This window comes from Seriola lalandi, unplaced genomic scaffold (genome assembly GCF_002814215.2).
Source record: "Seriola lalandi dorsalis isolate HSWRI2012SDOR001 ecotype SW California unplaced genomic scaffold, Sedor1 jcf7180002054387, whole genome shotgun sequence".
Classification (NCBI taxonomy): Eukaryota; Metazoa; Chordata; class Actinopteri; order Carangiformes; family Carangidae; genus Seriola; species Seriola lalandi.
This window is the reverse complement of record NW_019524940.1, coordinates 620,948-644,306: the sequence shown is the minus strand read 5'-3', so window position 1 is coordinate 644,306 and position 23,359 is coordinate 620,948. Positions and strand designations below refer to the sequence as shown.

Genomic DNA, 23,359 nt, shown 5'->3' with positions numbered 1-23,359 from the left:
GGAAATAAATCATGTACTCATCCCGGCAGTAGCCCCCATGGCACTCAAAATTTCCCTGGAATTTTCTAGTTATCATATATGATTGTATTTTTTACTTACATCTTTTACATTATTAAAATTGGTAATTAATGATTAGATTGCTACTTTCACTAACATCATGCTCATGTTTTATTGTAACTGCAGTGTGGCTGTGAAGCTGCTCTGTCTGTGCCTGCTTCTGGCTCTGTTGTGTCCCAGCTGGGCCAAAGAACAAACATGTCTCACATCTGCCTCCAGCTGCGATGAGTGCATCCAGTCTGGCCCGAAGTGCGCTTGGTGCACCATACCTCATTCACACATTTGCTGTCATAGCTTGAAGGGGCTGCAGAGAGCAGGCTGTCGTAAAAGTTATGTGTATAACCCTCAGGGTACGGTGCAGGTTAGATAGTTTAAAGATCCACTGTAAAACACTAGGCAAGGCTGTCAGGTAAAACATACTCGTCTTATCAGCTTAGATCACATGAAGAAAAACAAAAAACAAAAACACAGGGTCATTCAATAAGATTGAGATAAAGAAAAATGTGTCCGAAGAAGGAACAAAAAGCACAAGTGTTTTCTATAATGCTATAACATGATGACAAATGTTTTGTTAAAAAATAAATTAATTAATAAAATTTGTTCCTCCAGGTCAGTGTGACTGCATGAGAAACTATGAAGAAAGCAGCCTGGCCTGCAGTGGCCATGGAGCTCTGGTGTGTGGCTGGTGTGAGTGCTAAGACACTGCCAGTGGGACATTCATTCATTTTCTTCACCCAATGAAGACTTTTGTCACTCTGGCCCAAATGCTCCGATGTGCAGCGGCAGGGTGCAGAGTGAGAAGCGAGCAAACCCCGAAAGACAGATACAGTGGGCGATACTGCAAGTGCAGCAACTTTGACTGTCCTTACTACCACGGCATGTGATAATTTGAAGTCTGAATTTGCAGTGTAGTACTGTCTTCCCCTTTATCCCTTAATAGATTGATATTTACAATTTATATCCAACAGAATTTGTGGAGGCCATGGAGGGTGCGAGTGTGGAGAGTGCATTTGTGTACGACACGATTGTTGAAACCTGCAGCTGCTCCTTGGAAACCGCCTCCTGTACGGCAACAAACCAGCAGCTGTGTAATGGTAAAGGGATGTGTCAGTGTGTAAATGTGGGCCCCCCTATAAAGCCCCAACCAGTAAACAGAGGGCTGTGGCACGAGGGAGCAGTTTGTGATGAAAGGTGTCCCAATAACATACAGTATTGTTTCCAGTCTTATGTGTAACTAACGCTTCAAATCAGCTTCAAGCATTAAGTTTTTGTTCACTTCATATTTAGTTTTAATGTTTTGTTGAGAAAATACGCAAATAAATTGATCTACAACCTTGAAAACAATGAAATCATCCTATATCTTCACAAGATTTGTTGTTGTTTTCATTATTTTACTGCACTAGGTCATCCACCTGGTGGCCATGAAAGAAACACTTATGGTCACAGAATGTTTCCTAATCAAGAGCCGAATGAAATATGTAGATTTGATTTGATGCATCATGAATTACAAAGTGTGCTTGTAAGACAATACATGAGCATACCTCCATTCGTATGATAATGCAGTTGTTTCTCGCAGTGAGGCTGGTACTGTGCTGAAAGCGAAGGTCTCTGGCCTGAAGACTTAGCTCCTGGCAAAGCTCGGTTTTCTTCTTCTCTGTAAGAGAAAAAATAAATCACTCCAGTAAAAAAAGCAGAGACAGAGGTTTCATGTTTGACTTCATACAGGACAGGACACCACACCAAAAGCAGAGTTCATAACATTATATACTGCTTTCAGCATTTTCTCTATAAACAGCAAAAATAAAAAAAACTACAACACCTCTTGATGAACAGAGCGAGGGAACTAACACAAACCATTAGCAGATGTTCACACCACAGGTCACAGCAGAAGTAGCACAGTAACACAGCAGTGGTGACAAACACACTTGTGTCCAACTGTGCATGGCTAAGATTAATATGTATACTGAAAATGATACTTGCACTCTGGTGAGGATGGTGACATCACAGGATCAAAGAGATAACCAATAATCAGTCTAAATGACAACCTTTATTTTTTTTCATCAAATAAAAGATAGAAAGCAAGTCACTAAAAGATCAGTGAGATTACTTTTCCAAAACTTACCAAATGATGTCAAATTTCCCTCTTGGTCAAATTTCATCTGTCAAATAAATAAAGAATTAATAGATTACATACCTCTAGTGATCATAGTAATTCAAACTACCAGTTTTGATTCATAGATGTTTGATAAGACGCACATTGACATCTGGCTTTTTATAACAGTTAATAACAGTAACTACTGTTATCACTGAATCACTGAAATGTTTTCAGCCAACTGCGCTTGGTAAATCTCTTACCACAACAAAAGCTGGATGCACACTGGAAAGAGGGGCATCAGTCACTCTGTGGCGGATAGAGGACACTGTTCAGAAAAGACAAAGTTAAACCACATATGAAGAAAAATATTTCACACATAAACCTGAACAACTGCAACTATAGTTTAAAGCACTGCAAAAAGGTTCTGTTCATTTTTCTTTCTTTGGCTGCAGCAATAAAGAGAATTAGAATAATATTAATATACCAAGCTCTATATTCAATTGGCCCTAACACTGTCTTTTCAGTGGCTCAACACTCATGTACTAATTTCTGAAGTTGAATCACTATGTTAAAGGGCTAATTGGCTACAAGATCAGGGGGTTCCAAGTATACTCGATTTAGTAGAAATGTACACTTCTTAATGTTCTGTGCCCCATTATAGGGAGCCAAAAGTAGTGTGGCAAATTAACATTTACAGTAGAGGAGCTACAAAAACTGGCAAATTAATTGTATGTTGAAAGAATAATCCTACGGTGAACTAACTGAATTAAACTAGATTCTTCATCATTTTATGTAGCCTCTTCGCATTTTAATATACCTCTGTTAGGGTATAGGTTTGACACAATTTCATTATATGTACATAATAGTATACAATACAGTGTTACAGTGAGTAGAAACAGGCATGCAGATGTCATAATTATCAATTCAACATGACTGATTCAATAATAAAGGATGACATTATGGTCTGTGCTGTACTGTAACTGATCTTTCATGTTTCTAATGCCACTCTACAGTTGGACTCACCTACAGTTAAAATAAGTAGATAGAGACTGAGCGAAACTGGATTTCTGAGACACTGATATAGATATTTGAGAGTTCAAAAAATACATAACAATATATCATTGATATTTTTTTTTTCAGTAATACATGACAATACATGGTTGTTAGAGTCGTGACTAAGATATGAACATCGTACCTGTCGCTGCTCTCTGGTGGACAAACTATGAAATACTAGACTAGATTATGTAAAGTTACTCTTTCTAATTTGGCTTCATCATAGTGGCATTTCTGTAAAGCAAGACTTTGTTACTTATCCACAGACACACACGCAGATGCCAGTATATCTATAGCTATGATAAATGTATTCAAATATGTTAACTGTTAAAAGACTGTGCAGCATGTCTTTATAATATGACCTGTCCAACCCACCTGTGATTGTGAGATCACCTGTCCCAAGTCATTTTGTAACCAACCCTACTATCTCTCATGCTTACCAGGCCATGTTGCACCTCCTAGCAGAAGGTTCTCCTTTGTCACCACAGCAGACTGAGATTTTCTGGGTTGGCACCTTGCATCGACAACACTATAACTCCTGCTGTACAAAGCCGGTTTTCTATTTCCAAGTGGCACAGTGTACTTCACGGGGCAGAGCATTGTAGGAGCCCGACAAAGGATGAGGGTTCGGGTCTCACCAAGTCTTGAGGAAAAAGCACTGACAGAACTGAATAGGCGCTTTGGATAAAAGTTCCCAGGCAGATAAATCCTAGTGCAGTCCACACAGCCAGCCAGCAGCACCCTGTGCAGCTTCATCTTCACACCACCACAACACACAGCCTTCACACAGACTGCAGCAGTGGCTTTGGAGATCTGATGTTCAGCTCAGACGCCCAGCTTGAATACAAGTGTTGCGTGAAAGGCGCTGAGTGTGTAACATCCTTCAGTCATCTCATTGGTGGTCCCTCACTGCCCTCCAGCTGTTTGTGACCCGAGAGTCCAGATCCACAGGTACAGCAAGAAGGAAAAGCCTTAACATGATGGTTAGAGTACAGAGCAAATATTGGTCAACGTCGCTTCCGGTAACGCCGGACAAGTGATATCTTAGCGCGACTACTGTCAAACTTTCCTTACGATGTTTTCAAGAGTGCTGTGCAGCTCCTTCATGTTATGCTAGTTACCTTAGCTGTAAGTAGCAGGAGCAGTTTGTGCTCTCAGCAATTATCCACTTAAAAATCGTACTGACAGTAAACGAAGTAACACATGTCAGTTACCTGCCGTTAACTACAGACGGTCCTTAATCAACACGTAAGGTTGTTCTAGTCCGAAGACGCAGTTCTCCGGGTTAGCATGACAAACGGGGGACTGGCAAGAGCACTGTACCTGACCATAATGCACCGCGGTTACCAGGGGCCGACTTTCAAAGATCGTCTATACACAAGTCAATCACTCCGACTGCGTTTAAAACAGAGCAGTGCAAAGTAGAGCAAACTATCATGTCCAGTGGATTTGTTGGTGAGCTCGCTGGTTCTGCTTTAACTCCTGCACAATCATAAAACATTTCTTTATTGTTGTGTTTTTCCTAAAAATGGACACCAGACCCATGTCCTCCAACAGCACTGAATCCAACAAGGTCTCCAGAACAGAGGTGTCACGGCTGGATCACATCAGTCATCACATCTTTTATGTGCTTCAGTGCATTGTAGCATGCAGGACAGACTCTTATAATTGTCTTATAGTTATGTTGACAATAATAATCAATGTTGTGATATTTGATGTATGGAATATTATTCATATAAATACTGAACGAGTTCAAGGAGGATATAGTAATCTTTTAAATGAGTCATCTGGAGATCCTGTAAATAAAATGTTTGTATGTTCATGAAACACAGTTCAATTGTTTCTATATTTCCCAAACAAAGAACCTAATGTTCAACCTAAAATTGATACTTTTCCATAAAAAGTTATGTACTGGTGGCATGTCAGTTTTTCAGACACACCAACACACAGCTCAATTAATATAACAATTATCAAACTTTTAATGATTACTATATGTGATTAGTGTGAACATCAGGAGGAATCACACTAACTTGTGATCATTTGATTGTATTCATGCTCAAACCATCACGTCATGAACTTCTTCATGTTGTACAGATAGTGTGTGTTGGTACAGACCTTGTGTGTTTCAACATATAACCCCATAATGTTCCTGTATATTAAGAAAAACATGTCATCAAATGTTTGTCAGTTGATTAATGGGGAAGTAGCATAACACCAGTAGAATATGTGTCTAGTGTTGTGTGTTTTAAGTTACAAACCATCAGTAGAAACAGTAGATGAAAAACTTCCCTGTCCTGATTATTGAAACAGTCCATTACAGATATCATAACACCTGAATCTGATTCAGTATTCAAGAAGCTCCATGTGTCCACTGGGGGTAGGTGATCTCACAGAACACAGTATCATTTCAGATGTAATTATTTTATTGAATTAATCATCAAACCAGTCAAACAAAGAAAGTGCAGGTAAATAAAGTGCATAAAAACGTGCCTATTAACAACTTAACAATTTGTGTGGATGATATGGACAAAAATCTTCGTTATTTTCACAGTATTTTTCATATCAACATGTAATAGTATGTTATGTATAATACTTGTAAGTATAATAATAACACTAATATTTACCAAGTATCCAAAATCAAACAGTAAAAAAGTTGCACTTGTAGCAGTAAAGCCTTAAAGTCAAATGAAAATCAAAACAAATTAAATTATAACTTTTACAATATTTATTTTAAAAGTACATAAGACATACAGTCATACTGTGGCAGACTCCTGAACTACACAAGAGAGATTCTAATATTGTTTTTAAAATATTAAGAATTATTAGCGCTTATCTTATAAATAATTTATGTACATAAGACAATAACTATTAAACTATTCAGGACATAAATATTATACATACATCCACAGTAACATACTGTTGGAGTGTAAAAAACGTAAATACTTTAAATCTTTCAGAATTCATAGTTTTCTTGTTCAGTCTGAACTGTGCGTCTCTTTCTTGACTGTCTTGAGGTGGTGAAAGCTTCCTGTGTGTGTGTGAGGAGCTTCCCAAACCCACCAGCACAGAGGAAGCACATAGTGACAACCTCCTCTGTGCAGGTTGGTTTGGGACGCTCCTCATCGTCTTGACGGCTAACTGAAGAGGGTGGTGCTGGGGTGGAGGTCTTCAGACTGGGTTTGGTGCCTGGAAGGCTGCTGAGAGTGGTTCAGTGCTCTGCTGCAGTGCTGGCTCTTCCTGGGATGATTGGTTGGTCCACGTCCACTCTCAGCTGCTCCAGGAAAGCTGAAGACACAGAACAAGTCCTGCCCTGTCAAATAGTCAAACAAGTAATGAATCATTTTGGATACAGTAATTCAACCCTTGCTTTGCAGGTAGCTATTTTTTGAATGTGGCCGCTACTAATGGAATTATATTATAAACAATGGAATAATATTCAAGAAGGTTCCCATAATAAATGTAATCCACATACAGTATGTAATGTTAACTTTAGCTTGTCATCACTTTCTGTAACTAGAGGTACTTTTGTTGTCTTAGTGAGGGGGTTACTTACATTGCTGGGTGAAAAATAGGCGACCACCCCTCTCCAGTTTGTCCTCTGTTCATCCTTCTCGTCTGGTCCTGTCTGCTGTCTTCTTCCACTTGTCGCTTCTTGTGTGGATGTTGATGCAGTGTGTATCCTCCTGAAGCCTGGAGAACAGTTGCTTCTGCTGGATGCAGAGGTGCTCCATCCTTCAATCCAATGATAAGAGTATTAAGAAATATCAGTGACACTACTGAATGATATAACAAATAATATTAAGACTGACAGGAGACATTTGTTAATGTTGCCATTAAGCATCGACTTACCTTTGTTTGGTAAAGCATCTGCACCTTCTAAAGAAAAAATGAAAGTATAACAGAGTGAGAGAAATAATCTCTGAGCTATGAAATTAAAATTTCCAGGACACTTTACTTAATGTTGTTAATACTTGTTTACTTACCTCTGGGTATCTAGAGGTAAAAAAGAACAACAGATGTTTTTGAACAGTTTCTATGCCTTTGTGTATTAGGCCATAGTAGGGCATTTTCTTTGCAAGTCTGATGCTCATACTTACCTTTTCTCCCACATTATGTCATAAGAGACAGCTCATGTGGTAGAGCATTTCATACATTACCTGCAGGATTGTTGTTTTTTAATCCCTGACTCTTTCCACAACAACCCTATTAAACCCCAGACTAGCATACCTCAGCTAGACGGGATACTGTAAGACCAGGACATGGTCCTCTCTGTAGTCCCTCTTCAGGGACGTGTTGAAGTATTTCATGTTGCAGTGCTCAGCACTGTTGTCTCACAGCAGGAGGGTTTTGTTCTTGCATGTTCTCCTTGGGTCTGCTTCTTTTTTTTTTTTTTATGCAGGGTCAGAGTCCAAAGGTGTCCAAAAACTCACAGATTAGTCCATAGTCATGAAGGGTTTTCCATCTCTGTGTGTCACCCTGTGAGTGATCTTCCTGTCCACATGTCCAAGTGTGCTTGGGCAAGGCCCCCTACCTAGGGCACTACTTACCTTGATAGAAAGGCTACCTGGGGCATCCCCATCTCTGCCATATGGAAAGTTTTTGCAGTTTTCCAAACCTGCAGTAGACAGGGTGGTCAGACTCCAATCAGAGTCGCTGTCTTCAGCCCATGATGGGTTTCCAGGAGGATGGTGCCAGTGTCTCCTTCCTGTGAAAACTCCAAGGCCTGAGGTTGAGGGAAAAGACTCTTCCAACCCATGGGAGACGGAGAGGAGACCTCCTTCAGGTTGTTCCCTTCACTGGTCGGGAAGCCACAGAAGCTTCGGAGGTCGAACAGGTACCTGTGGCTGCCAGTCCATGAGTTGCTGAGCGTCAGGGTTTTCCTCTTCATCTCTCCTTGGCCTCTTGGGACTTACCTGCAGTGCGTCGCACTCCTCCCTGATCCTCTTGATGAAGGAGCTCAGGCCTGAGATTGAGGGACCAGACTCTTCCAGCCTTGGAGAGACCGAGAGAAGACCTCCTTCAGGTTCTTCCACTTGCTGCTCAGGAAACCACAGAAGCTTCAGGGGCTGGACAGGTACCTGGAGGTGCCACACAGTCGGCTGATGAGGGGCAGCAGCAGGACCACACACGGGAGCAGCGTCAGGAACATGAGCAGGAACACCAATAGGAGCAGAGAGAGGAGCGCCAGCAGGAACAGGAGGATACGCCTGTCGCCAATCCTGCCACACGTTTCCGGGTGGGAGCTGTTGTACCGGAGGGGAGCGAGGTCTGTCGTCATCATCATCTTCAAGGTCATCTTCATCTTCAGTCATGGTACCATACCCGGAATCCATGCTGTCTTCAGACCAGTCCTCCTCTTCCTCAAAGATCTGACCTTCCTCCAGCTCACTGTCCTCCTCGCCTGATGACACGTAGCTTGGGAGTTCACCATCTTCGGCGTCTTCCACAATCCTGAAAACTTCAGGGAGGTCATCTTCAGCAGGATGTCCAACGATGTAGGGCACACCATCTGAAATGAAAAAGTGAAAGCAGCTGAAATACCTGATTTCAAATGACAGTATTTCTCATATAAACATTTAGGACTAAATAAGCAATAATCAAAGCTAAAGTTAGATAAAATGTTATGTCACCATACGCAAACTAGAACTGTTCTACATGAAGCCACAAACAATCAAGATGTGATCCCATCTTAACATTAACATCCAATACTGTACAATTCTATTATTATTTTGAATAAAAGTAACAATGGTTTAGCCTTAGTTGAATCTAAGAGAAGTATAACATGACATTCAATATCAGAGCAAATGCTGGGAACACCATTCTTGTGAGCACAGGCATGAAATAAGAAATAATTATGGGAAAATGGCAAGTTATGCATGTTATGAGTTCTTCAAAGGCCTGAGCACAGAATACACCGTAAAACTACAATAACAATAATAATTTCAATTATCTATTTATTTTTATCATGAAGTGTCCCTCAACAACTGATAATTAATTACTAGCTAAGACAGTGGAGTGTAGGAAAGAAGAAGCTTTCTTCGCACAGTGCACCGTGCTTTCGCCCTGTTTTCAATCTGGTGGATTACGGTCAAGACCGACAAAGCCATGTCCAAACGCTAAACTGGATCAAAATGCAAGAAACATAAAAATGGGACAACGAGGGAAATAAAAAAAATGGGATGGGAGCTAAGTGACGGTGGAGAATGCAACTGCCAGAATCGAAGCTCACATGCAGTCCAGTTACACAGCAAATCTTTTTTTTCAAAAGCATTCAGACATCTTCCCTCCTATCTCCTTGTTAACAACAACAATATTAACCGTATTAATATTTTGTTTCAGAGAACCTGAAAATTAATTTATATAATGTGATAAACTTTGAACATTAAAATTCAAAATAACTTGTTATCAACTCCGGATATAATAAGTCAAGCTTCAAGAATCAAAACATACTCAGACAACAACAGGCCCTGCTGTGTTTACACCTGTACGTCCTTTACGTCAACGTCCTGACGTTCAGAGCTAAAAGTTCCATCGTTTCCATGGTGCACAAGAAAAGCAGATTTTTGGCATTTTATGAAATTTGGCCCAGTCGCCATCTTTTTTCAGTAATTTCGATGCTACATTTGGACAATTTGGTGCCCTCAAACCAAAACAACACTGTCTTCAAATCACTACACTAGTTGTTAATGAATTCCACACATTTCCCGGAATATTTAAGAAATTATCTCCATCAAACAATCATTTTACACGGAGAATCTGTCAAAATCTGTTTTTCCAATAGGCCTAATGACAAAAGTGTCAACTTTCTAACTCTAAATTAGTAAGTAATGCTGATTTATACACCGACAGACCTTTTAATGATTTTAGGGAGATGAATCAGTGAATCAGTCACAGAAAAACGATTTCAATAATATAAAATAAACTTAAAAGTTGTCCTACCTGCATGGTCGTTGTCCACCTGATGGGCGACTCCTCTCAGCAGGTGTTCCTCCAGGACCGGTGGTCTGCTCTGGGCCATATTGAGTCCTCTTTTTTCCACAGTAGTTCAGTGATGTAGTAGTTTTCCTCTCCAACAAGATCCAGTAGTAGTTTTCCAGTGGTTTCTTTACAGAAATTCACTTCTCCAAAAGTTTGCTTTCCCACAGCTTTGGTTTGCAACAGGTCAACTCGTGTCCAAGTCCAGGTGCAAAGGGAAAGATCTAATTGATGAGCAGCCTTTATATACCCTCGGTTCGAGCGTCATTACACTTCTATTTGTGACGCACGTGCGCGTATACATCATGCGTTATATAAATATATATATATATATATATATATATATATATATTTTTTTTTTAATTTATTTATTTATTTTTTTTAATTTATTTTTCTAATTTATTAATTCATTTTTGTACACTTGTATTTTTTATTTTTCAATGAATTGTCTGCAAGTATGTTTCCTACCATTATAAAACAGCAGCAATGTCTTAATATTCAAACCATTAGTTTTTTTTCTTTTGGACATTCTGAGTTAGCATATATTCAGGTTAGGCCTACATTAGAAAATATTAAACATTTTATTTAACTAATAATCCGAATGCCTTTTTTTCACCCATACAAAGTTAAATATAGTATGTAATTTTAATCTTATTAATCTAAAAAAAAAAAGCTAAACATGTAGAACCGGATATATGTGTAGTATGTAATCACTGGAGTAAACCCCTTTTACTAAAAAAACAAAAAAAACCCAATAATGAACAGAATTTCATATCTGTATGTCCTCAATGGAAGCTGGCATCCTGCGGCTTCCATAGATATAGAGGCCAAACATAAAGTCTACATTTTATTTTATTCTATTTTACTTATTCCATTAGCTATTTTCTGCAAGTTTTATTTCAATTGGCCTAGAGCAGTTATTTGAATGAAATTCCTTTGGAAATCAGCAACTGCATATAAACGCAACACAACTATCCCAGAACATTGACTCTCTTTTCTCTGCAGAGTTAGTGCCAGATTACATACATTTTTACCAAAATAAAAGTCCTCCCCCCTCCCCTTTTCCGGTGCAGATAACCGGGAAGATGCTGTGGCAGGGAGGAAGCCTGGAGATTTTATTGTGATGACGTTTATGAACATTTCCGTCCTCAAACTCGACCACGTTTCATGTTATTACTTTGTCGTTGAAATCCTGTATCAGAAGCTGCCATGTTCCCATCGTGCTCCAAACCCACGGACAGCGGCGGAAAGAGGAGCTCCATTGCGAAGCTGCTGCTCGGTGTGTTCGTGGTGTACATGCTCCACACCGCCTGGCTGCTGTACGGCTTCATCAACACCAAACCCTGCGATGGAGGCAGAGGAGAACACTGCATCACCTCCTACCTGACAGCAAGACCCAGACTGCAGGTTAGCACAGGCCTTTTTTTTTCTTATTTCCTAAACCTCAGGGGACACATCAAGATCCATTTCAAGACGCCTGTAAGGATCTGATTATAAAGAACTAAACAGCCTCTGCCTTTTCATCATGTTACTAGCCAGCGAGTAGTACTGCTTAGCACCAAACCTTTGACAGATCAGGTGGGAACTTGGATGGCAGTGAATAAGATAATTGATTGTAGCTTGGCTTGAACTGTCACAAGGTCATATTTTGCCATTATACACTACAGTCTACAAGCTGCCACTATTTATATGTGTGTATACTGAATTTTTTTTTTTTAACCTATTCAGATGATGGTGATCTGTTTGATGGAGTAAATCCTCTCAGATTCTCTCTGCAGGATGAAGCTTTGTCCCCAGCTTTATAAACCTTAGCTGCTTAGATGCTGCACTGTAATAACAAAAATCTCTGATGCATTCTTCTCCTGAAGATGAATTGAATTTTAGCCCGTAAAATAAACATTACCTTGAACGAATACTTTGGAGATGATCCAAGTTTTTCTGTTGTTCACCGTGGTCTCACTGCTTTGGAAAAATCGACTGACTTTCACTCTCTTGTCTTTTACCCAGCTGAGTGTCTTCACCTGCCTCCTGCCAGACAACAGCCAGCTCAACCTCGCTGTAAAAATAGACCCATTTGACCCACACTCCACATTTGAAAGGTGGGTGTGACATGTTAACATTACAACCATGTAATCACCATCCCACATTGGTTATACATAAAATAAATAATAGGAAATTGGAAGCTTTTCCTTTTACTGTCACAGTTGCAACACAGAAGACGGAGACCTTTGTTATATGTGTATCATTTAGCCAGAAGAGGTAAAAATGTACAAAATACAGACATAGAAACACAGAAATTTAAATCATGGAATGGAATAAGAACAAAACTTTCTCCTTCAGACTGTTTTTTACTTGTCTCTTTCTACTTTCCTCCCTACTTCTGTCTCTCTCTCCATAGGCAGGTGAATGTCTCTCTGCCAGAGGCGACTCGGGCTAATGGCACTCTGTATGCAGTCGTTTACATTCACAAGGCTGGTGTTTCACCTCTGGAGGACAGCAGAGAAGTTCACTACGCAGCTCAGCTCACCACCCACATCACTCCCGCACACACGCAGGGGCAGAGAGACACGCTGAAGGTAAAATGCGATTCAGCTTCTGTCAAAGTGGTATCACATTTCAACCTGCCATATGAACTCTACGCTACATTCAGTCAGACATGGAGCCTTGCTGCAATTGAAGATATTTTTGTGGCTCCATCAGAGATCCAGCCCCAGATCGGAGAATCCTGTATCCCACTGGAGACCTCACCTGTCAGTCACAATGATGTCCGAGGACTTCACCTTCAACAAGGCGGGGCTTCCCAGTGACGTGCGGCGCTACATGAGAGTGTAAGTGTCCTCAGGAAGCTTTGGAGGTCAAAGCCAAGTGATCCGGCAAAATGCTGCTGACTCCTGCTTTATCACTGCTGATTGCCATGAGAGTCCAGTGCTGGACTGCCTAGGGTCAAAAGTATTTTATTGCCTGTTTGTAAGAGAATCAAGGAGATTCAGACATTATTTCAGAATCTGACTCCGGATGTGTAACCAGGGGTCTTTTGTAATATGAAATTGTATATAAAATGAATAATAACAGGAGAAGCATTTGGGGACTCCAACCTTCTCAATATTCTTTGTTGTGAGTAAAACTTTCAGTCAAGGAGAAAGGAAGGAGCTATTTGTAACTTTTGCTATTGCTACATAGCCAACGTTAGCATTAACAGCTTTTTACTAAGCAGTTTAGGAGAAACGTCAAACTTCATTCCTTTACTCGCCAAGAGCTGTCTCCAGCCGTGGAAAACAACGACAATGTTAACTCCTGTCTTTATCACGTCTTTTCTTCTACTGAAGCTAGCACGCTAACCAGCTAGCCCGTGTGGTCACTTTCCGATAGCGACTCACTGTAGCCTCCAATCCAATCTGAAGACATAGCGCTAATTGCAGGGCGTTTTATAACCTCTTGTATTATAAAGACAACGATGGAGAGACTTTTGTCAAGTGACAATCAGGACCATCTGTTCCCAGCAAGACACCACGTTCTGCTGCAGAGAAAACATATAATTAGCCGGCTTTTAAAGCATTTATTTTATCTGTATACACTGTACCATATACCCTTTATACACCAATATGCAATATCTATTTGTGTCCTTCTCAGATGAATTTATTTGAATCATTTTTACTGTCCTCGGGAAGTAAAATGATCAAGTAATTTCACAAGAAAAAGAAAAGCTAACAAAGTCAAGCAATTTTGTTTATTTACCTTGTGTTTACCTTGTGAAGACTTGCAGGGATCCCAACCCCCAAGTTAGCAACCACTAGCATACATCACTTTATTTTTCACAAATTACACACTTGAGAAAATATGCTGCAGCAACGCCAGATTATTGCAACTCTGTAGAAATACACCTTTGAGTTGGAGGGCTGACTGTTTATTAGTCATTAGGAAAACGATGATGATATAAACTAAAGAAAACCCGTCTGATCTCTCAGTTACTGCCTTAGAGGTGTCGCTTTGTATGTAATTTAAATGCATGCACGTGTATATTTGTTTATGATATTTACACTCCTCGCAAATCTGTAAATAAGGAGTGTGCCCCGAGCCAACGTGTGTGTGTGAGTGAAACTTTCTACCCGTCTCCCCCTGTAGGTCTCAGGAAGGCCGACAGATGATCTACCTTCCTCTGCTGCTGGTTAATGAACTCAGCGTCAGAGTCAGAGACCTCGTGGTAGGAAGCGATGTTTAACAGACACAGTAAAATATCTTCTATTGATCGCTGTGTTTTGGAATAACACTAACATGATTGTATATTTATCCATCCATCCATCAACAGGAGATCGGCAGCAGCACTGTTCAGCTCCCTCTGACTGTGTCCTATGAGGGAATCTCTTTAAGGAGATTCAGGTTCTGGGTCCATCTGCAGGATGTGGTTTATTCCCTACGACAGTTTGGTGAGCTAATACGACAACAGATATTTTGTGTTATGATGATTGTAATAGAACTTTATTACGTTTGAAGAGTCATTTTTTACAGTCTGTTACAGTTTTGTGACCTGGATAAAATGTAAATACTTGTAAAACTGCACATTTTAGTTCAATTTTCTTTATTTAAATACATGTATTTTATATAAATTATATATCATGAGATATACATATGTATATCTTATGATATTTTTAAATATAGGCGTGTTTCTTTTCATGTCACGTAATCGGGAAAGTGAACTGAATCCTCTGATGCTGCTTCTTTGTGTTGTTAAGGTTTCACAGAGGAAAACATTGATGAAATTAAAGAAACTCTTATGGGATCCAACCTCTACCTGTTAGTGCTGACTGCACTCATCACGGCTCTGCAGGTTGGACCATACAACACCTCATAAAACACTATGCTCTACATATTAGAAGCCACATGACGCATAGTCTCATACATTGTGAATTATTTTATAAATCACAGTCTATGTTTGTAGCACAGAGTTTCGCGAGGGAACATGGCGACTCTGATGAAGTATCGTAAAATGACCAGTTGTTTCACTGTGTTTGTGTTCCTCTGCAGCTCATCTGTGAATTCTTGGCTCTTAAAAATGACATCAGCTCATGGAGGAAAAAGAAGAGCATGGCGGGAATGTCCAGGAAGTCAGGTAAGAAAATCATTATTTTTAAAATAGTTTGCAACACTAAAGGCTTTGCTACCCAGGCAGAATTTTGAGACGATGTGTGAGGGCTTACCAACAATAATGAGCAACACTGATTTATAGCTTTGCTGTAAAGGATCTATCACAGTAAGACGATGCCTGGATGATGTTGATAACCAGTTAGGCTCTTAATGCTCCTTCTGTCTCTCCCCCTTTCTGTTTGCAGTTCTGTGGCGTAGTCTCAGCACATTGCTAATTTTCCTCCATCTGCTAGAGGAGACCAGTCTGCTGGTGCTGCTCCCCGTCGGACTGGGAGCATGTGTGGAGGTATTTTTATCATAATCGGCCTCCTCCAACAATGAAGATCAAAACAGACAGTTTTAACCCACTAAAACTGTCGTCCCTGCAGGTGTGGAAGGTGTTTAAAGTGTTTAAGATCCAGTGGCAGTGGAAAAGCTCCAAGCTCCATGTGAGTATAGTGCAGTCACCCATTTGTGTTTAAATGCAGCATTTGTGCAGAGTGACATAATTTAATCTAATTTGTATAGAAATATGTGTTGAGACAGCATCGTGTTGCTTCTCTTCATTTTCTTTTAACGTTATTGATTAACTTTTCTTCTCCAGCCCTGATGCAGATAATCAATCCATTTATTTCTAACCTAAGACTGTCTCCTCTCTTACTGTGTAGGTAAATAAGATGGATGAAGAAGAGAGGAAAACAGTGGACTATGATACACAGGTATGAGTATGTTTCTCTCTTGTCTGATTTTATGTCTCTATCGTTAATGTCAGTGTTTTGTCTGTGGTTTTTCCCTCCAGGCGTCCAGATACTTGTCCTACTTGGTCTATCCTTTGTGTATCAGCGGAGCTATTTTCTCACTGGCCTACTTACGCCAAAAGAGGTGAGCTGATCGCCGTTATTTAACTCTCTGCTTTTCCACATCATTTCAATACTGTCTTATTGCAGTGCCACCAAATGTCCCATGTCTGCAGTCCGTCTGGACATTTCAGTACAAACTCGGTTCCTCTCCACCAACTGTTTTTGGTTTTATTTGTCACTGTATACTCTGACTACTACATGTTTATTTAAAGCTAGAAAATATACTCAGTATCCTCTTCTGATTATTAAATTAACATTAAATTGTATTATGATGACAGTTACTATTCCTGGTTGATCAACAGCCTGGTGACTGGTGAGTCGACTTATATCCATCACCATGACATCGTTTGTACCAGTGGAAACAGCCTCATGTATATGATTCATTAGTTAATTTGTTAACATCATTGAATTCTTGTCAGTTTTTCTAAAATCAAGCTGATACCTTTACTTTTATATTCATGCTACTAATGTGCCTTATTGACAGTCTTACTCTCCTCTCAGGGGTGTACGCCTTTGGCTTCCTTTCTATGGCCCCACAGCTCTTCATTAATTACAAGGTCTGTTCTGCAACTCCACCAGAGACATCAACACCCAGCCTTTATAAGAGTATTAGTTACCAAATTATCTGATGATCGTGCTGAGTGAACTGTATCCTCTCTTGTCTTGTTTTTCCTCCACCCCTTGTTCTGGATCAGTTGAAGTCTGTGAGCCACCTGCAGGGGACAGTGTTGATGTACAGAGTGAGTACAACCACTTTTTCTGCCGCCTTTGTATCCGTCATATACTCATCGGCACGCAGTACTTTTTACTTTACAGCTAAATTCTCCCGGTTTGCAAAGTTTTAATTCCCCTGTATTCTACAGTGAATTTGACTTTTGTTTTCTGTCAGATAAAAGAACCACTTTAATTTAATCCTCCTTCCTCACCTCCAACCCCCAGGGAGTGAACACACTGATCTCAGATCTGTGCTCCTGTGCCTCCTTTTTCTCCTCCTCTGGATCCTTCTCCTCCTCTCATCAACTCTCCTGCTTCAGAGATGAGCTCCTTTTCCTCCTCTACCTCTACCAGCGAAGGTAGACAGTGTAAACACTCACTCGCTGCAATCAGTGGTATTTTGTGTGATTTTACCAGGGAAACCTCTCTTACCAGTAAATAAATGGCTTAAATATCTGTCAGTTATGTGTGTGTGCTTAAAGTTGTCAAGATATAACAACAATACCATCCTGCTTTCACCTCATAGCTTCACCAGGTGTTACGCACCCAAGGCCAGAAGACAAGACTCTGGGACCCACAGCAAGAAGATAAAGACTCAGTGAGGAGAGGAGAAATGAATTGTTTTCGGAAAACGAATGTACAAAAACATAAAAACTAATCTTTGACAAACAGAGGCACTAATCAGCCTTGAAGATGTGAAACAGAGACGAGGGCAGGACACTCGGCCACGTCTGATCTGATCCGACCTGTCCTGCTGTACACTCAACGGTGCTGCTGCTTTCTGCTTGGCATTGATGAATCCTCTTTACAGCGGCAGTGAATTACACTAATTCATTCACCTACAGATCCCTCCCTGCTGCACGTTTCCCTGGATTGTCTTTCTGGATTTCAGCATTTGCTTGATTCTGCTCCTCATGCACACATTTCCTGGTACATTGTAAAGGATGGAACTTTCAACTGCAAGTATCGTTTGATCACCATTAATCCACACCCATCTGCTTTTACTTGTCTTGAACTTTATGACTGACTCAACTGTTTTTTGTAAAAGCCTGAATCATGAATCTCCCTTTAAAATTCACTTTAAGAAGCTATAAAGTAAAAATATACAAAAAAATAAACCAAAAAAACTTGTATTTTAAATATTCTTTGTATAGATTTATAAACATTCAGTATATTCTGTATGCTTGTTCCAGCGTCTCACTGAAGCTTGGACAGCCTCTAATAATGCCATAAAATGTCCAATGAAAAAAAAAGCATTTCACTCAAGCTACATGAAGCTGTACTCTTACTCATACTCTCTATATGGACTGAAATATTCAAAGTCAAGACAACATCATTTTATGGTTGCACCATTACATCAAATAAAAATTATTCTGCACAATGAGCTCAGCGTGACATACAGTATTTAGGCCCTTTGTAAACTTTGTTGTCCTGACTGAAATTTAAAATAATACTCTGTGGTTCGAACGTTGTATCGTGACACGTTTGTAATGATGGACCTGCAGGGTGGCAGATAAGCCTCATGGTCCCAGACAGCAATTAGAAGATCAGACCAGCAAAGTGAAGCACGTGAATATCTATTTTATTTTTTTATCTCTGGTAGTTGATGTTGCACATTAAGTCCCTCGTCACATCCTGAAGCTGTATTATCGTCAAGGTGCTGAGGTTGTAGTTGAAGTCCAACACACCAGAGTGTACACACTACCAGATGTATAGATCTAATGTTAGTCTCATGAACCCAAAATTCTTGATGTTATTATTCTGAGTTATTCCCACTGTCATTGTACTGTAAATTATTTTTAAAAAGACTGTTAACGTACTGTGAGAGACCACTGCTCCGAGCAAGTTACTGCACTTACTACAAATTCTGCCTGTGTTTATGAAATCCCCACAATGCACTTTGACTTAAAAGATTCAATATAGTTGCTTCATTGAAGAAACCGTCTTTTCCCTTTCACTCAGCAGACAAATGCATCACATAGTATGAGAACCATTAATCTACAGGCTATCTATAGGCAGCAACACCTCTGCAAATGCACTACCCAGATTTTGTTTACTTTTTTTATTATTGCGCTTGCGCTACATTTATCTCAACTCTGCTAAATTCTGCTTCTTTGCTGAATGAACTTGAATTTACAAAAATCTAATAATTTATTTTTCATTATTTTATTTGTCATTGCTTTGACAATGTACCCTGCTTGTAAATGTTTTTTTTAATAATATTGAAAAAATAAAAATGTAACCGGCTTTACGGTTCATGTAAATCTGAGTTAAACAATGTATGGATTGTGGAGTGAGTGTGTATCAACATGCGCAATCAAGAGACATCAGCACAGACAGCAGGCTGGTATTCATGGCATTTGCTTGATTGGTGTCTGTGGAGGAAGTTTCTTGCATTGCTTACTTTGTGTGTGTGTGAGTTTGTTTTTGTTGTCTTTATAAATATAATAAATAAAATTCCCTCACTGCGTTCCTTTAAGATTTAGCTTTGGCCTCAGGGGATGAAAGTTAATCGACGCTGTGCTCTTTAAAAACGTGTGTTGTACGGGAATGTGTGCTCGGTGTGTACTGGGCGTGTGGTGGTGCATTCCTCTGTTGACAATGGATACATGTGATATGACAGATATGAAGATGAAGTGATTGCTGTCAGATTTTTTCTTTTAAAATAAATTGAGTCATAATAGTCATGCAGTGTTTTTAAGAGCCAGAGGACGGTTGTGGGAATTTATTTGAAAGTAATTACACCTTCACTGAATATATCAGACACTTCAGCTTATGATTTGTGTCATTGGCTAATGGGCTGCAAGGGTCAATTTTAATGTCTATGCTTTGTTGAATCCTGTTAGTAGTTCTCCTGCTTCACCTATTCAGAGGCTGTTGTGAGATAGAAATGGGAGTTTCCTCTTGACTAAAGAAAATAAAGCCAACTACTCCTGCTGCACAGGTTGAGCTGACACTGTCATGACATAATATTTTGTGCCTCAGCCTGCACAGACACAGACTGTGTTTCAGGTGACAGATGCTTTAACTCAAAAAGCCACATTGTGACTGTGACTGTGACTGACAGTAGATAAATAACGGGAAAGTATCTGTGAAACCAAAGCAAGACTGAGAAATGTGGAATGAGATGCTTTCAGTTTTGTGCCAAGATGGTGGACGATGTGGGTGGAACTGCTGTGATCAAGTGCTTCTGTAAAACAAACAATAGAAACCACACACACACACACACACACACACACACACACACACACACACACACACACAGAGCAGGGCACACCGGGTTTCACTGCAGACAGTGGCGGTTCAGTTGACAGACACTCAGCAGACATTAACACCTGTCATGAAGATGCTCTTCAGCCTCGTGTTCCTCTCCCTCCTCTTCTCTCCAGGTATGGAAGTGAACCTCACATTTTAGACTTTAACTCAACACTGAAGGTCGAAGGGTCAGACGCTTTTAGTAGGACTTTAATAGGCTTAGCTGCAGAGGCAGTAATGTGTCTGTAAATCTTATAGGAAGTGTGTTATTCTGTGCTTTGCTAAACAAAAACTCATCAGTCCAGTGAAACTTGAGAGATAAAAATCATTTACAAATCACTGCTCCAGACAAAGTCTGCTCTGCTTGTGATTAAATATACGCCCTTAGAATCATGTATATTAATTTGATAATGGTTTAGTAAAACTCAAAATAATTAAAAGTTAATTAATCTGGTGGTCAGTTTCCGGCCTGTTGCTGAAACTGAGAACTGAACAAATTTACAACATTTTTATATCACATGCTGTTTGTTGTTCAATGCACAGAATGAAACAGATTCAACAACAGCAACAGATTATGATAGATTTATCCAAAATAATCAAATAATGAACAAAAAAAAATACCAAGGGGTTTTTCTCATCAGTGTATCAGTGCATATTTTGTGCTGTGATAAAGTACTGCTTTCTTTATTTTGACTAATAATTAACTTGTGTCCTTGGTTTGGGCCTATTTTAAGTCCTCCAGTGACCTTACCATTTGTTTCAGGCAGGTTAATACACTAATACTGGCAATGTGCTACTAACAGTGAAGTCTATTTTATGCACTTCAGAAATATGAATAATATGCTTTGATTCAAACCTTGCCTGTGTAACTTTTGCCTTTGGGTTGTTTTGTTCTTGGATCACTCTCATCAGAACAAATGTAGGAGATTGTTATTGTAAATTCTGCAGTTATTTGCGGGATTCATCCCAGTATGGTGCATATATTGTAAATACATATTAGTGTGTTTACTCTGATGCATCAGCCTGATGATGTAAGACAGCAGAACAATAAACTGAATGGGAGGAACAGTATCTGTACATAATAATCTGTTTAATTAAACAAGCAAGCCTGACAGGTTTGGACAATACCGTCTTTGGGAGGAGCTGTCTTTTTATTTTAAGAGATTTCTTTTTTTATGTAAATTTATGGCGTGTTACTAAAGTTTGTCTCCCTCTGTAATTTTCTTCCTCCGTAGTCGGACTGAAATATGTAAATATCTTTTAGGTTTTTGATGACGTTATTACAGGAGCAGACGATCAGGAGCCTGATTTTGAACCTGAATTCTTACATTGTTAGAAAAGGAACAAGATTCCCAGTCCCCAAGTCTGTTGTGATTTTTGATTTTTTTTTTTTAATTCTCTTGAGCAGACGTGGATAACATTTGCATCTATAAGGAGTAGCACCTACTTCAGTACAGTTGACACCCAAACATATGAGTTTACTGTACCTTAAAATACGTTTCTCACACTCTCACCACATAAACTACCCATAAAATGTCAAAGGTATTACTGTTAATAAAGACTGAATGCAACAAAATGTTATGAGCTAAAATGATAGAAATAAGTGGATAAATGAAGATGTACTCCGCTTTGTGACCCATCAGTCACAATATTGTTTTGCTAGGCCTTTTAATATGACCCATTTGTTTTCAAAGGGACTTCTATCAATGGATTTTATGTATGTTATGGACTCTTTAAAAAAAAATCTTCTTTAATTCATGCCCTGGCTCTTCTTTTATTTTTTAATCTATCTCTGTTTTTTTAATCTCCATGTCTGTTTCTGCCTTGTTCCTCACATCTGTAGTTTTGTCACTGGAGTGCTACGTGTGCAGTTCCTCTGCTACAAATGAAGAATGCAACAGGAACACTCAGGAATGTCAGACGCCGCTGGACACATGCATGACGGTTGTGGACACATTAGGTAACAGTGACGACACAGATTCTGATCTCTATACGAGACCATACAGACCGGCAGTTTTTCAGGATGCAGTTGTGATATAAAAATGTCTTATTGAGTCTAAATGTTTCTCTAAAGTTCGTTTAGACAGTAAGTAACATGTCTGATTGTTTTACTGGAGAGTCTTTATCTTTTATTATTAATGTAATATTAATTTAAGCTTTGGTCCTTTATGTCCAATAAGCCCAGTTCTTCATTCAACTAATACTGTGCAGCCTCCAGCAATGTGCTTAAATAGCATTTCAGTCAAAAAGAACTGACTCCACCATCCTGCTGTGTGTGTGTGTGTGTGTGTGTGTGTGTGTGTGTGTGTGTGTGTGTGTGTGTGTGTGTGTGTGTCTGTGTTGTTCAGGCTCTGTAACAGCCATAGTGAAGCAGTGTGCCAGCAGGGCCACATGCGAAGGAGCTTCTTCGTCTGCCTCCGTTGACTCGGATGGAAACGGAAACAAAGTCAACTGCTGCAACACCTTCGACTTGTGTAACTTCAGTGGAGCCGAGTCCATTCACGCACACATGCCACTTCTGTTTCTAACTGTAGGTGCTTTACTGCTGCTGTCCTGCTGAGTGCAGATACAGCTATACAGTCCCTCATATGTAATATATTGTATCATGTAAAAACTGTGTAGCTTTCTAGTTCAATTAATAATTCTATTCTTATTAAACCCGCTGTATATACACGTATGACATTTAAAATGTTGACAATAACCTAAATGAAAAACTAATTGTTAACCTAAAAAAATCTGCACTCAATATTGTTTTAATTACCTGTGAGACTCACTAAGTGCAGGGTTTTCATCATTGTTTTAGCACTTAGCTTTGAAACTTTAGGGACTTGAATACTGAGCTGAATACTTCTGTACTACGCTTGAATACTCTTGATCTTTCCAAACTACAGCCTAAAATCCCTTTAAAGGATATAAATGTGTTGTAAAATAAACAGCAGTATGGCTTGCCTGTACATGCCTTTATATTTGTCACTATCTTCAATATCCTGTGTTTAGTGGTCTCTGTTCATCTCATAAACCCAACAGCTGATGACACTACAATCCTGGGAGCAATAAGTATTATGAAAGTCAAATTATGGGCTCAAAGAAAAAATAAATAAATTAATAAATTATTTTTCAGAAAAATCTGTAAGAATTTGAACATATACATATATAAACATATACAAATAATAATAAAAATATACAAATAAACATGGATTTTTTTTTTTTAAGTAAATCATAGATAAGA

General features: G+C 39.4%; 4 protein-coding genes across 5 annotated transcripts in view; 2 read left to right on the top strand and 2 right to left on the bottom strand.

The window, feature by feature from the left end:
• The window catches only part of mrs2 (magnesium transporter MRS2), a 13,086-nt gene extending 8,551 nt beyond the window's left edge, over nt 1-4,535 (bottom strand). Inside the window, exons 1-4 of the mRNA XM_023409306.2 lie at nt 3,646-4,535; nt 2,413-2,477; nt 2,180-2,216; nt 1,599-1,711 (exon numbers count right to left, since the gene is read on the bottom strand). Of these exons, the coding sequence (XP_023265074.1) occupies nt 1,599-1,711; nt 2,180-2,216; nt 2,413-2,477; nt 3,646-3,961 (531 nt within the window). The 5' untranslated portion in view covers nt 3,962-4,535. The remainder of the gene's footprint in view (nt 1-1,598; nt 1,712-2,179; nt 2,217-2,412; nt 2,478-3,645) is intronic.
• Nucleotides 4,536-7,998: 3,463 nt separating this feature from the next.
• LOC147818951 (uncharacterized) lies at nt 7,999-10,223 on the bottom strand. Its single transcript, XM_087174842.1, has 2 exons — nt 10,145-10,223; nt 7,999-8,714 (listed from the first exon to the last, which is right to left on the bottom strand). The coding sequence occupies exons 1-2, from the start codon at nt 10,221-10,223 to the stop codon at nt 7,999-8,001; spliced, it is 795 nt and encodes a 264-aa protein (XP_087030968.1).
• Nucleotides 10,224-11,266: 1,043 nt separating this feature from the next.
• On the top strand, nt 11,267-19,560 carry LOC111657188 (lipid scramblase CLPTM1L-like). 2 transcript variants are annotated; one of them, XM_023409269.2, is made up of 17 exons: nt 11,267-11,587; nt 12,188-12,279; nt 12,579-12,756; nt 12,881-13,008; nt 14,303-14,381; nt 14,487-14,604; nt 14,911-15,005; nt 15,203-15,287; nt 15,508-15,608; nt 15,691-15,750; nt 15,970-16,020; nt 16,101-16,183; nt 16,440-16,474; nt 16,663-16,718; nt 16,857-16,901; nt 17,101-17,234; nt 17,411-19,560. In XM_023409269.2, the coding sequence occupies exons 1-17, from the start codon at nt 11,390-11,392 to the stop codon at nt 17,475-17,477; spliced, it is 1,605 nt and encodes a 534-aa protein (XP_023265037.1). In that variant the 5' UTR covers nt 11,267-11,389; the 3' UTR covers nt 17,478-19,560. The 2 variants fall into 2 exon arrangements, with proteins under 2 accessions (XP_023265037.1, XP_023265036.1); XM_023409268.2 differs by having other exon boundaries at nt 17,402-19,560.
• Nucleotides 19,561-20,110: 550 nt separating this feature from the next.
• Nucleotides 20,111-23,084, top strand: LOC111657217 (uncharacterized). Its single transcript, XM_023409309.2, has 3 exons — nt 20,111-20,264; nt 21,974-22,090; nt 22,479-23,084. Exons 1-3 carry the CDS (start codon nt 20,216-20,218, stop codon nt 22,688-22,690), a joined length of 378 nt encoding a protein of 125 aa, XP_023265077.1. The 5' UTR covers nt 20,111-20,215; the 3' UTR covers nt 22,691-23,084.
• Nucleotides 23,085-23,359: the final 275 nt, after the last annotated feature.